Source organism: Scyliorhinus torazame, chromosome 6 (genome assembly GCF_047496885.1).
Source record: "Scyliorhinus torazame isolate Kashiwa2021f chromosome 6, sScyTor2.1, whole genome shotgun sequence".
Taxonomy (NCBI): domain Eukaryota; kingdom Metazoa; phylum Chordata; class Chondrichthyes; order Carcharhiniformes; family Scyliorhinidae; genus Scyliorhinus; species Scyliorhinus torazame.
Window position 1 is genome coordinate 59,694,672 of NC_092712.1, and position 14,544 is coordinate 59,709,215.

The 14,544-nt window shown below is 54.9% G+C and overlaps 1 protein-coding gene across 2 annotated transcripts in view; it reads right to left on the reverse strand.

The window, feature by feature from the left end:
• Window positions 1-14,544, reverse strand: part of vipr2 (vasoactive intestinal peptide receptor 2) — a 234,022-nt gene that overhangs the window by 163,959 nt on the left and 55,519 nt on the right. For both annotated transcript variants that reach the window (XM_072508244.1, XM_072508245.1), the window contains one exon: window positions 8,858-8,955. In XM_072508244.1, the coding sequence (XP_072364345.1) occupies window positions 8,858-8,955 (98 nt within the window). The remainder of the gene's footprint in view (window positions 1-8,857; window positions 8,956-14,544) is intronic.

Consider the following 14,544-nt stretch of genomic DNA (forward strand, 5'->3'; position numbering starts at 1 on the left):
AGCTAGTTAGGGATAAACAGGGATTCCTCCTTCTCTCTCTCTTGTGAAGCAGCCCTAGCGAGGCACTTACAGGAGAGAGAGTCACACAGGTGTAGGTGGTGGTCAGGATAGCAGGTGTGGCATAAGGACAGGGTCACCGGTCAGGTATAAACAGTGAGCCTTGCTCACTCTCCCTTGCGAAGCGGTCCCAGAGTGATGCTTCCGGGTCTTTGATTTCAAAGCCTGCAGGGGAGAGACACCCACAGCTATCTGTGACACCCAATGCCAGCCTGTTGTGCGGTAAAAAGAACACCCTTCTACATTTGGCATGCAAGTAGTCCTGTGCTGTAGCTTCACCTGGTTGACAGGTATGCCTAGTTATGTAGTTGTGTGCAATGTCTCTTTAAGAGGGGTGGCAAGGTGGCACAGTGGTTAGCACTGCTGCTTCCCAGTACCAGGGACCTGGGTTCGATTCCAAACTCAGGTAACTGTGTGCAGTTTGCACATTCTCCCCATGCCTGCATGGGTTTCCTTTGGATTCTCTGGTTACCTCTCACAGACCGAAGATGTGCAGGTTAGGTGGATTGACCATGCTAAATTGCCCCTTAGTGTCCAAAGGTTAATTGGGTTGCAGCGCTACGAGGATAAGGCAGGGGATTGGGCCGAGGCAGGGTACTCTTTCGGAGGGTCGGTGCAGACTTAATGGGCCAAATAGCATCCTTCTGCATTGTAGGAATTCAATTCCATGATTCTAAGATCTGAGTCATGTGACATGCATGATGGCATTGGCTACTTTGCGGGCTTTTAGGGAGTGTAGTGCCAAACCTTGTACAGTTAAGGGCTCTTCAATAAACCTCTGTTAAACTTGAACCAAACCCTCGCAGTTCTGCAATCCTATTTCTTTAGTACTGTTAGTCTCAAGATACAATGGTTGTTGTGATTCACCTTTCCCACCGGCAGCGCACCCCTACCCATGGATTTCCCAGGGGCATGGGGTGGCTTCAATGGGAAATCCCATTGACAAGCGGCAGGAAGACAGAATCCTGCCGCCAGCGAACGGCGTGCCGTCGAGAGATACGCAATTTGGAGACTGGTGAATCCTGGCCAACATCTTCCTGTTTACAAAACCCTAAAAAATGAGAAACTATATGGAGAGGTTTGTATCACGCTGTGGTTGGGGGAATGAGTAGAGTTCTGGGGCGAAATTCTCCCCAAACGGCGCGATGTCCGCCGACTGGCGCCCAAAACGCGCCAATCAAACGGGCATCGCGCCGCCCCAAAGGTGCGGAATGCTCCGCATCTTTGGGGGCCGAGCCCCAACATTGAGGGGCTAGGCTGGCGCCGGAGGGATTTCCGCCCCGCCAGCTGGCAGAAACGGCCTTTGTTGCCCCGCCAGCTGGCGCGGAAATGCGGCGCATGCGCGGGAGCGTCAGCGGCCGCTGACAGTTTCCCGCGCATGCGCAGTGGGGAGAGTCTCTTCCGCCTCCGCCATGGTGGAGGCCGTTGCGGAGGCGGAAGGGAAAGAGTGCCCCCACGGCACAGGCCCGCCCACGGATCGGTGGGCCCCGATCGCGGGCCAGGCCACCGTGGGGGCACCCCCCGGGGCCAGATCGCCCCGCGCCCCCCCCAGGACCCTGGAGCCCGCCCACGCCGCCTGGTCCCGCCGGTAAATACCAGCTTTGATTTACGCCGGCGGGACAGGCAATTTCTGGGCGGGACTTCGGCCCATCCGGGCCAGAGAATTGAGCGGGGGGGCCCGCCAACCGGCGCGGCCCGATTCCCGCCCCCGCCCAATCTCCGGTACCGGAGACTTCGGCAACCGGCGGAGGCGGGATTCACGGCCGCCAACAGCCATTCTCCGACCCACTGGGGGGGTCGGAGAATGACGCCCATGATCACCGTCGCTCGGAAAGTTGGCAGGAATTTTCCAGCCCCCCCCCACCCTGCCAGTGGGATATTCTGGTCCTACTGAAGTCAATGGACTTATGAATGGCTCGCCGCATCCGCGAGGGCAGGAAAATCCTGGTCGATGGAGTGAAGCGGCACAACTGTGCATGCCCGGTGTTGGCGGTGACCAACACAGCCGTGATAAGATATCCTCCCTGACCTACAGTTCCTTGGGGCCCCTCTCAAAGAACAGCCATTTGAGCAAGACTACGGAACCCAGGCAGGTCCTGTGCAGCAGTATTCCAGCTGCTTAGGGCAGAGCAGCACCGAGAACAACGATTAACCTTGAAAGTCACTCATATCTCTGTAAATTATCTGAGTGGCAACATTTAATATTCAAGCAGAGGCTTAATCAAAAATGAAGCAAGATAATTGGTTAAAAAAAGCATGTGAAAGTCATGCATAATTAAAATGTAGATTGCGCCTGAAAAGAGCATTAGATTTAAAATTCAATAAATTCATGTTGCAATGACATTTTAAAAATCTGATATTGAGATAATGTTAGGTTAACTGGTGGAAAACTTCATAATTGAACCGATTCATTGGGCAAATTTTAGCTGCGCAAAAGCCTGAGATTTCCATTGGTAAAAGTACACTGGAGGGGAATCTTAATTCCCGCCGGAAACGGACAACTCCGGGAGGCAGTTAAAACGGAGCAGGAGACTCACCCACTGACCTCCGAGCCCGACCTCACCAACTGCAGTTTTAAACTGAAGGCGCCCTGCAGACCCTTCAAAGTCGATAAGGTCCTTCAAGCCCAGCTCCAGCATTCAATAAGAGACTGATCCTCTCTGCCGAATTCTCCGTCAGCGGGATCTGCCGGACAGCCGGACGCTGCGTAGAAAAACGCAGCGGGGAGACTGGAGATTCCCGCCCTCTGTCTCAACCCCACTTTTGTGCCCCCAACCCAAGTGAAGACATTTCTCCTCATCTCAGTCCAGTTGACCCATTTCCCTGAGACGATGAGGCCCTAATTCTCAGGAGTGAGTGTTCCTTCTCCATCAGACCAGAGCTGACCACAACAGGCCAATCACTGAGAGAAGGGCCCACTCAAAATACGTACCTTCCTTTCCTTTCATAAAAAGAGCAGCCTGTCTGCAAACACATTCCTTCCTTTACAAAGGACCGACTTTCCTGGGATTCCAGCCCACTATTGTCACATTTACCTTGGCCTCTGAGCCATTAAATCTTCCACTGCTTCCCACCAAAACCCTGGTGTTTGCGCAGGGGGTCAGCCAGAGCATTAATTAAGCCCTGCCAATCCTACCTTCCAGCCAGAAAATTCGAATTCCCCCCACTGTGTTTAAAATTGCATAAGGAAATGTGAATCTCTGCTTTAACTGCAATCAGTTTTCTATAAAATTCCTGTGGTGGAACTTAAGCCAGGCGGCAGGGGTCTTGCCTAGTGGCTGGACAGCATTTTAAAAATTATTAGTCGATGGGATGTGACGTGGAGGTCGCTGGCCGAGCCAGCTTTATTACCCGGCCCTAATTCACCTCTTGAGAAGGTGGTGGTGGTGTCCACGTGGCAGATGAACACCCCCAGTGCTGCTGGGGAGGGAGTTCCAAGGTTCTGGCCCAGCTACAGTGAGGAAAGGCGATATAAGTGAAAGTGATGCTTTGCCTCCATTGGAAACGGCACTTGAGTGGCAGTCAGATATTTAGGGCACGCTTTTCCCACCGTGTTGCCCCCAGCGCCAATCCCGTTGCGTTGGATGCACAGCGGGAGAGGCCCAAAGCGGGCTTCGCACTGGGCACCAAGCCGATAGCGAGTCACCTGACTTGTTACACCTGGCATGATCCAGATAATAATATTTAAATGAGTCATTCGGCTTCAATTGGGCACGGATTTATACTGGTCTCCACAAAGGGAGACCAGGCGTGACGGCCACACCGGGGGGGGGGGCTCAGAGGCCATTGGAGCTCCCCGGGTGGTCAGGGACGGGGCAATGCCCCGGCACTGAAAACGAGACACTGCCAGGGTGGCATTTCCAGGGTTATAGGGTTATTGAAAGGTGCGGTGGCGGGGGGGCTATGAAGGGTGGGGGGATGAAGGGGGTGTGTGAAGCACGTCATGAAAGGTTGAGGGTTAAGGGGGGACTGAAAGGGGAGATCCTAAAGGTGGGAGTGGTGCTCAGTGACCAAATGGCGAGGTATGCTCACTTGGGGGTTGGGTCGATGCCCCAATGCTCACAAGGATGTGTATGGGGCAGCTCACCCTCATGCCTGGGTGGTGGTGGGGTCATGTTAACTTTGAGTGATGGGGGATAGGTTGCCCCTCGGGGGCTGAGTGTTGGGGGTATTGTCCATGTCCGCGGGGTGGGGGGGGGTCTCTTTGTCCGTGGGTGGAGGATGTGGGAGGCCTTCAACCTCACTTACAGATTGGGGCACCCTTTCAAAATGGTGGCCCGATCTCTGAGGAGCCAGTATTGCTGCTGAGATTACTACAGATAAAAATGGCATTTACCGGTGAGAAACTCCCCAAGTTCCAAAAATCTGATGAAGGGCGGGATTTGCTGTACAACGCGGCGCGTGTTTTCCGGCGGCGGAGGCAGCCCGTCTGCGGGGTGTTCCAGTCCCGCCATTGACAACAGGATTTCCCATTGAATGCACCCCTGATCGCCAGGAAACCCGAGGCGGAGAGCGCCGTCCGTGAGATCGGAGGATCCCGCCGGCAAGAACAGCCGGTAAATTCCGGTCGAAGTGTGGTTGAATACCGGTCTGGATCTCACCAAAAAGACCAGCGCAAATCATTCCACCAAACTCACCCAAAATGACACTTAGTCTGTTTTTGGGAGATTTGCATCCTTAAGTAGCACGTTCTGGGCTCGTGAAGGGGTCAGAATGCCAGCCAATCAGAGGCCGACAGCTCCTTATTGCAGTCAACACCACCATGCGGGGGAGGAGGTGATTACCGCTGCTGGCAATCTACTCACCATATCGCCAGGGTCAGCAAGCAATCCAGGCCAGAGGTAAGGGAAAAATGGGGGTCATGTGGACGGAAGGGCGACACAGGATGAGGTGGTGCGGGAGTTGAGAATAGAGAGTCGGGGAGAGGGAGGGAGAGGTTCTTAGCCGCCCCCTCCCTTCCCAATGCCAGATACCTGGATCCGGAAGCCCCAAAGTAAACTTGACAGGGTTTGCTTTCTGGGCTCCTCACGTGGGGACTGCCCCACCTGTTGCTGTTTAAACACCAGTGGAAATGAGATGAGGCCCTTAAGGCCTCAATTGACATGAGGGTAGAAAGGCCATCCCAGAGGCAGGATGGTGGCAGTGTCAGATTGAACCTTGCCCCATCTCCAAACACATCTTGGAGAGGACATTAAATTCTGCCCCGACAGTGCGTGATAAATCCAAAGGTTCACTCCCTCATCACTGATGTTCTGTGATTAAATCTATACCGTCTAAAGGGTGTAGCTTAGCAACCCACCAAGACATCTTTGACGACACCCCCCCACATCTATAAGGTTTAAGGGTTCGAATCTCTGCCCTAGGTAACTGTCCGTGTGGAGTTTGCACATTCTCCCCGTGACTGCGTGGGTTTCACCCCCACAACCCAAAGATGTGCTGGTTAGGTGGATTGGCCACGCTAAATTGTCCCTTCATTGGAAAAGAAAAAAATAATTGGCTCCTCTAAATTTATAGAAAAAAAAGGCTGTCCCAAAATATGAATTCTAAATGGCACTGTTGCCCTTTTTTATTCCATGGCTTTCAGATATCATTCTTTAAGCATATGTGTGTGTTACGTCTTAACTGAGATATAATTTTAGAATTGTCACAAGGAAAGGTTGCAAGTAAAATAACTAACTCCACTGGGAACATCAAACGGATTGCAAAACATTACAATCACCAAACTGTCATGCGCTTTGCTTTTCGACAGTTAAATGTGCCCCTTCAGAAACGTGCAATGGATACAGCAAATAGTAATCAGTGTAGATGCGATTTTCTCAGGAATAGATAGAGCATGTAAAGACCAGAATACTTATTTGCACAGAGAGAAGCATTAAACTGAGGTGACCTCAGAACCAAGTACATTCTTCCAAGTGAAAAGCCATTGGTGTGGTCTTCACTTTGATTGTTCATTCACTTCTTCAACCTTTTTGCTCCTGTTTCAGCTGTAAGTGGACACTGCCTGGAGTTGCTTACACTGGAAACTGTTCCACAAATCCGATCCGATTCGGTGGGTACCACATTCACCCAGTACAGATTGCGGGTGCAATTTGTGAGAACACAAAAGAAGAAACTTGTACTGAGCACCTTCACCAAATCAAGTGCTTTATAGTGAATTAAGTGCTCTTAAAGTGTAGCCACTGTTGCATTGTGGCACTGTGGGAAATGCAGCATCTAAATTATGTACAACATGCTCCCAAAAATATCAGTGAATTTCTTTGAGGATAAATATTAGTCAGCGCACCAGGGATCAAGTCCGGCTCTTCTGCAAAATCGACCCTGGATTCATTTAATCATGTCTTATCTGACAGAAGGCAGCTCTCACAGCGCAACACCCTAACTGTACTATACATGACTTCTCAGCCTTTGGGATCAAGGAACTTTGGCCAGAGGAGCTTTGGACATTTGGCCTCACATCTGCTCTCAGCTGAGAACGCCCCCCGCCCGCACCAAACGGCTCCCACCTTGATTTAGGGGATGGCTCGTCCAGGCGGCCACGTGATGGAGGTTGGGAGGGTTGAGGCGGGGCCACCAAAAGATCGCTAAGTTATGAACAAGGGTTGTAAATTAAATTATTTCCGAATCGCAGCTCAATGTTGTTCATTTGGCCACTCATAATAATAATACTAATAATCGCTTATTGTCACAAGTAGGCTTCAATGAAGTCACTGTGAAAAGCCCCTAGTCGCCACATTCCGGCACCTGTTCGGGGAGGCTGGTGCGGGAATTGAACCTGCACTGCTGGCATTGTTCAGCATTACAAGCCAGCTGTTTAGCCCACTGTGCTAACTGCTGCCATTGTTCTGCATTACAAGCCAGCTGTTTAGCTCACTGTGCTAACTGCTGCCATTGTTCTGCATTACAAGCCAGCTGTTTAGCCCACTGTGCTAACTGCTGCCATTGTTCTGCATTACAAGCCAGCTGTTTAGCTCACTGTGCCATTCGAGTCTGCTCTGCCATTCAATAAGGTCACGGCCGATCTGGTTGTCACCTCAACTTTCCTGCCTGTCACCATAACCCTTGATATATCAAAAATCCCTCCAACTCAGCCCTGAATATATTCAATAGTCTGTAAATTTCCCCAATCCTCCGGCTCACCACTAACCTTTACAGCATTGTACATCTTCTTTACAATATGGCACCATTCCTACCTTCTTTCGCTCGCCACTGATAGTATGTCTTTCTTGTGGTGTCTATCATTCTCATATCTTTATTGAGAATTGTGAAACATCTTCTTAAAGGTCTGCCACTGCTTAGCTTTAAACCTGTTTCCCCAGCTCGCCGTAGCCAACTCTGTCTTCTTACCTTTGAAATGACCTTTATTTAAGTTTAAGACACTAGTTTGAGATTGACCTTTCTCACCCTCAAATTGAATGTGAAATTCAGGGCGTGATTCAGCGATTGTGTTATTTCATAGAATTTACAGTGCAGAAGGAGGCCATTCGGCCCATCGAGTCTGCACCGGCTCTTGGAAAGAGCGCCCTACCCAAGGTCAACACCACCACCCTATCCCCATAACCCAGTAACCCCACCCAACACTAAGGGCAATTTTGGACACTAAGGGCAATTTATCACGGCCAATCCACCTAACCTGCACATCTTTGGACTGTGGGATGAAACCGGAGCACCCGGAGGAAACCCACGCACACACGGGGAGGATGTGCAGACTCCGCACAGACAGTGACCCAAGCTGGAATCGAACCTGGGACCCTGGAGCTGTGAAGCAATTGTGCTATCCACAAGGCTACCGTGCTGCCCTCTGTTGCGGCAGGCATGGATCTGGCCGAGCAGGGTGAATCCCGGGAGGGCTCTAAATCGTGCTCCGTCCTGAAGTCACCTGACTCACTCGGCGGGCGCGATCTGGATCTCGCCCTCACTGGCCAAGATCCAGATCTGCATATTTAAATGAACCACCAGGCTCATTTAAATACCGGAATGCCGCTTTCACCTGGCATTTGAGAGTCAATGGTCGCTAATGCGAGACCTCACCAGGGTGTCGTTTAGCACTGGTTTCCTCAAATGTGGACCAGGCATAATGGCACCTCATATGTTCTCGTAGGCCATTGGAGACCCTTGGGTTGCGAACAGGGAAAGGTAGTACCCTGGCACTACCCCTGGCACCCGAGTATCTTGGCGCTGCCAGGATGCTAGGGGCACTGCCAGGGTGCCAGTCTGGCAGTGCCAGGGTGCCCAGGTGCCAGGTTGGCACTGCCAGGGGTCAGGCCCAAAGGCGGGGCTTGCCCATTGGAGGTGGATGAGGGAAGGTGCCGGGGCCCTGATAAGGTTGGGCAAGTGAAGATGGAGTAAATAAAACAGGGTGGGCTTGAATGGGGAGGGGGGGGGGTGGGAAGATCAGGTCTGCCATTCAAAATGGTACCCCGCTCTGCGAGGAGCCATTTATGTTGGCATTATCAGCTCGCCAGCAGGAAAGTGTGGCCTCGTTGGGGAGAAACACTCTGAGGCCAAAAAAAAAACGGGTAAAGTGTTGTTGAATAGTGGAGTGATTCTCAGCACTGCAACTTCAAGAAACATCCTGCCAAACGTGCCCAAAAATTGAGTTTATCTTATGTCCGCTGAATAGCGCCCTCTGTCATGTTATGATCACTCTTGCCTGCAGAATTGTTTACCACCCGATCATTAACTACTCCTCTCTCAATACACATTACTGGGTCTGACATCATTCAGTAAAAATGTGAGGTGATGGATAAAGCAGGGTGTCCAACCATGGTGGCAAAAAGACATTCATTTTTTATTTACTTACATTTGCAACATTTTCACTGTTATTAAATCCACAGGCATGATGGTATTCTGGAAACGTGTGTGTCCAGCCTTCAGCTGTGCAGTTCCTGCTGACATTCCCTAGAGGAGGAAGATTAATTGATTTACCCCAGATCATGTTGACTGCCTATTTCAACTTTTAAAAAATCAGTAGATTAAAGATAGCTGAATTCATTACCTTCAGAATTTCCTTGAAATTGCTTAAACACTTAAAGAAATTCATGATCGGGCAGGGTCTGCATGAAAAAGTATTTGCAAACTCTCACAAACTCCTAAATCGAAAGCATGTTTTCATGAGTGAAGTTCTACACTGGGAACCTTACCCCCAGCCTTTACCCTTTGGCCCCAGCTACAAGTATTCTCAAGTTTCAATTAATTAGATTCTCGTCCTGCGTTTTCTAACATTTGTTGTATATAAATTGGATTGAGCTACATTGATCTGTTTGTATGTGACTCCATTAAAATTAAATTACGCATAGTTACTCCCTCTCAAATAAGAGAGCTTGCAAATATCTGTATCTTTTCCACAATGAAGAAGGAATAGAATAGATATTGAAACAGCCATAGAAGGAAAAACCCCTTCTGAATAAATGTCACATTTCTGATTCCCTCTCCTGAAACAACCCTGGATTAGATTGCCAATTATTGTTGAACCATGATATATCCCAGCTGATTTCAGATAGAATCTGTGGTGATATGCCTGTGAGCTATATCATAGATGATGGTGTGCGACCTCCAACCAGCGGGTGGCGGTATAGTCACACCATGCGGTCTCTAGACCAAGGTGAGGTGACCTGTGACTCCCATATAAGGAGGGACACAGATCCGGCAATCAGAAGAAGATTGAGAGGGTAAGAAGACATACAAGTGAATGGTCAGTGCGAGATGCAAGTTCCAGAGGACCAGTTAGCAGACTCCATGATAACGTGCTCTGTATCATAGAATCATAGAATTTACAGTGCAGAAGGAGGCCATTTGGCCCATCGAGTCTGCACCGGCCCTTACAAAGAGCACCCTACTGAAGCCCACGTATCTACCCTATCCCCGTAACGCAGTAACCCCCACTTAACATTTTTTGGACACTAAGGGCAATTTAGCATGGCCAATTCACCTAACCCGCACATCTTTGGACTGTGGGAGGAAACCGGAGCACCCGGAGGAAACCCAAGCAGACACGGGGAGAATGTGCAGACTCCGCACAGACAGTGACTCATCCGGGAATCGAATCTGGGACCCTGGAGCTGTGAAGCAACTGTGCTAACCACTGTGCTACCGTGCTGCCCACTTCGGATTGCTACCTTGCCACACAAGACTCAATAAAAGATTTTGGTTTAGACAAGTCGAAGTGTTTGGTGGATTCCTTCGTAAGGTATAAAAGACCAAACACAACAGAATCATTACAGGAAGAGATTTCATCCCGTCAGTCTGGTCTGATTCAATTCCAGTGACATTATAGCTTAAAACAAAACACATTTCAGCAATAAAACTTTACAAGCAGACCGGGTGAAATGATCTCAGTACGAAAACACAACCCCAACTGCAAACACACACTCACTTGAAAGCAACTATTCCAATAATGGTTCATTTGTCTGGGTTTGTCCTGAGTAATGGACAAGCAATGTTCAAAAGTATTCCCGACGGACTTAAGGTCCAAGGTCTATTCACAATGTAGAACATGAATGATTGCTCCGGCAGGTGTATCTCGCAAAAGAAATTGAATGTTTTATATTTTATATGAAGGATTGGATTTACACAGAACAAAAGATATTGAAACGATCGGTAAATTCGAAGTGGCTGTAGGACAGTACCTCTCAGTATGTGATTTTATTAATGGAATTTTGGAGCTAGGGGCAAATCATTGGTGCCGGAACCCAGAACTGCAGGAAATGTTTTGCTCAGATGAATGAATAGCCAACGTGACTGCACAGATAGTTCTGAATTACCATGGCTTGATCCACCATGTATTACAACAGGTCCACTCTCAATTACCTCATTAGGCTGCTGTACATCTGATAAGCTGACAGAGTGTCAAAGTGCTTAGTGATCCCATTTTCCCTCTCATATAAGGTGCCCTATGTAGGCGGCCCGGTAGCATAGTGGTAAACACTGTTGCTTCACAGCCCAAGGTTCGATTCCCGGCTTGGGTCACTGTCTGTGCGGAGTCTGCACCTTCTCCCCATGTCTGCGTGGGTTTCCTTTGGGTGCTCCAGTTTCCTCCCACAAGTCCCGAAAGACGTGTTTGTTAGGTGAATTGGACATTCTGAATTCTCCTTCCATGTACACGAACAGGCGCCGGAATGTGGCGACGAGGGGCTTTTTGCCGTAACTTCATTGCAGTGTTAATGTAAGCCTACTTGTGACAATAAAGATTATTATAAAATAGATTATCATTAAAAAAAAAGGTGGTCTGACTTTTAGTTAGCCTCTCACTTTGCCATTTCATATATTGGGCGTCATTCTCCGAACCCCCAGAGGGTCGAAGAATGGCCGTTGGCCGCCGTGAATCCCGCCCCCGCCCCCGCCGAAGTCTCCGAAGGGAGAAAAGTCGGCGGGGCGTTAATGGCGCCGCTGCCGCGGAGAATGTCACGGGTCTGCGCAAGGCAGCCGATTTTCGGCCTGCCGATATTCTCCCTTCCGGATGGGCCGAAGTCCCGTCGACGTGATGACCGTTCACGTCGATGTGAATCAAACCTCCTTTTCATCGGCGTGACCCGGTGCTCCAGGCCGACCAGCGTGGAGGTGAGTGACGGCCTGGGGGGTTGGCTCTGGGCAGGCAATGGCGTGGCCGCAGTCTGATTGCGTGAGGAGAGGTGTGTCTCGGGTTGTGTGTGTGTGTGTGTGCGGCGGGGGGGGTGGTTAGAGTAGGCTGGGCTCCGGGGGAGTGCCGGAAGGGGGTCCGTGCCCGGGTGGAGTTTGGGGGGGGGGTCCGTGCCGGGGTGGAGGTTGGGGGTTGGGGGGGGTCCGTGCTGGGGTGGAGGTTGGGGGGGGGTCCGTGCTGGGGTGGAGGTTGGGGGGGGGGGGGGGTCGTGCCGTGCCGGGGTGGAGGTTGGGGGAGGGGTCCGTGCCGGGGTGGAGGTTGGGGGTTGGGGGGGGGTCTGTGCTGGGGTGGACCGTGCCGGGGTGGAGGTTGGGGGGGGGTCCGTGCTGGGGTGGAGGTTGGGGGCGGGTCCGTGCTGGGGTGGAGGTTGGGGGTTGGGGGGGGTCCGTGCTGGGGTGGAGGTAGGGGGGGGGTCCGTGCCGGGGTGGAGGTTGGGGGGGGGTCCGTGCTGGGGTGGAGGTTGGGGGGGTCCGTGCCGTGCCGGGGTGGAGGTTGGGGGTGGGGTCCGTGCTGGGGTGGAGGTTGGGGGTTGGGGGGGGTCCGGGCTGGGGTGGAGGTTGGGGGGGGTCCGTGCCGGGGTGGAGGTTGGGGGGGGGGGTCCGTGCTGGGGTGGAGGTTGGGGGGGTTCCGTGCTGGGGTGGAGGTTGGGGGTTGGGGGGGGTCCGTGCGGGGGTGGAGGTTGGGGGGGGGTCTGTCCGGGGTGGAGTTGGGGGGTGGTCCGTGCTGGGGTGGAGGTTGGGGGGGGGTCCGTACTGGGGTGGAGGATGGGGGTTGGGGGGGGTCCGTGCTGTGGTGGAGGTTGGGGGGGTCCGTGCCGGGGTGGAGGTTGGGGGGGGTCCGTGCTGGGGTGGAGGTTGGGGGGGGGGTCCGTGCCGTGCTGGGGTTGAGGTTGGGGGTTGGGGGTTGTCCGTGCCGGGGTGGAGGTTGGGGGGGGTCCGTGCCGGGGTGGAGGTTGGGGGGGGTCCGTGCTGGGGTGGAGGTTGGAGGGGGTCCGTGCCGGGGTGGAGGTTGGGGGGGGTCCGTGCCGGGGTGGAGGTTGGGGGGGGGTCCGTGCCGGGGTGGAGGTTGGGGGGGTCCGTGCTGGGGTGGAGGTTGGGGGGGGGTCCGTGCCGTGCCGGGGTGGAGGTTGGGGGGGGGGGTCCGTGCCGGGGTGGAGGTTGGGGGTTGGGGGGGGTCCGTACTGGGGTGGAGGTTGGGGGGGGGTCCGTGCCGGGGTGGAGGTTGGGGGGGGTCCGTGCTGGGGTGGAGGTTGGGGGGGTTCCGTGCTGGGGTGGAGGTTGGGGGGGGGGTCCGTGCTGGGGTGGAGGTTGGGGGGGTCCGTGCCGGGGTGGAGGATGGGGGGGGTCCGTGCTGGGGTGGAGGTTGGGGGGGGTCCGTGCTGGGGTGGAGGCTGGGGATTGGGGGGGGGGGTCCGTGCTGGGGTGGAGGTTGGGGGGGGGTCCGTGCCGGGGTGGAGGTTGGGGGGGATCCGTGCTGGGGTGGAGGTTGGGGGGGGGGTCAGTGCCGTGCCGGGGTGGAGGTTGGGGGGGTTGTCCGTGCCGGGGTGGAGGTTGGGGGGGGTCCGTGCCGGGGTGGAGGTTGGGGGGGGGTCCGTGCTGGGGTGGAGGTTGGGGGTTGAGGGGGGGTCCGTGCTGGGGTGGAGGTTGGGGGGGGTCCGTGCCGGGGTGGAGGTTGGGGGTGCGTCCGTGCTGGGGTGGAGGTTGGGGGGGGGGTCCGTGCTGGGGTGGAGGTTGGGGGTTGGGGAGGGTCCGTGCTGTGGTGGAGGTTGGGGGGGGTCCGTGCCGGGGTGGAGGTTGGGGGGGGTCCGTGCCGTGCCGGGGTGGAGGTTGGGGGGGGGGGGGTCCATGCCGGGGTGGAGGTTGGGGGTTGGGGGGGGTCCGTACTGGGGTGGAGGTTGGGGGGGGTCCGTGCCGGGGAGGAGGTTGGGGGGGGGGTCCGTGCTGGGCTGGAGGTTGGGGGGGTTCCGTGCTGGGGTGGAGGTTGGGGGGGGGGTCCGTGCTGGGGTGGAGGTTGGGGGGGACCGTGCCGGGGTGGAGGATGGGGGGGGTCCGTGCTGGGGTGGAGGTTGGGGGGGGGTCCGTGCTGGGGTGGAGGCTGGGGGTTGGGGGGGGGGGTCCGTGCTGGGGTGGAGGTTGGGGGGGGTCCGTGCCGGGGTGGAGGTTGGGGGGGATCCGTGCTGGGGTGGAGGTTGGGGGGGGTCAGTGCCGTGCCGGGGTGGAGGTTGGGGGGGTTGTCCGTGCCGGGATGGAGGTTGGGGGCGGTCCGTGCCGGGGTGGAGGTTGGGGGTTGAGGGGGGGTCCGTGCTGGGGTGGAGGTTGGGGGGGGTCCGTGCTGGGGTGGAGGTTGGGGGTGCGTCCGTGCTGGGGTGGAGGTTGGGGGGGGGTCCGTGCTGGGGCGGAGGTTGGGGGTTGGGGAGGGTCCGTGCTGGGGTGGAGGTTGGGGGGGGTCCGTGCCGGGGTGGAGGTTGGGGGGGGTCCGTGCCGTGCCGGGGTGGAGGTTGGGGGGGGGGTCCATGCCGGGGTGGAGGTTGGGGGTTGGGGGGGGTCCGTGCTGGGGTGGAGGTTGGGGGGGTTCCGTGCTGGGGTGGAGGTTGGGGGTTGGGGGGGACCGTGCTGGGGTGGAGGTTGGGGGGGGTCTGTCCGGGGTGGAGGTTGGGGGGTGGTCCGTGCTGGGGTGGAGGTTGGGGGGGGGTCCGTGCTGGGGTGGAGGATGGGGGTTGGGGGGGGTCCGTGCTGTGGTGGAGGTTGGGGGGGTCCGTGCCGGGGTGGAGGTTGGGGGGGGTCCGTGCTGGGGTGGAGGTTGGGGGGGGGTCCGTGCCGTGCTGGGCTGGAGGTTGGGGGTTGTCCGTGCCG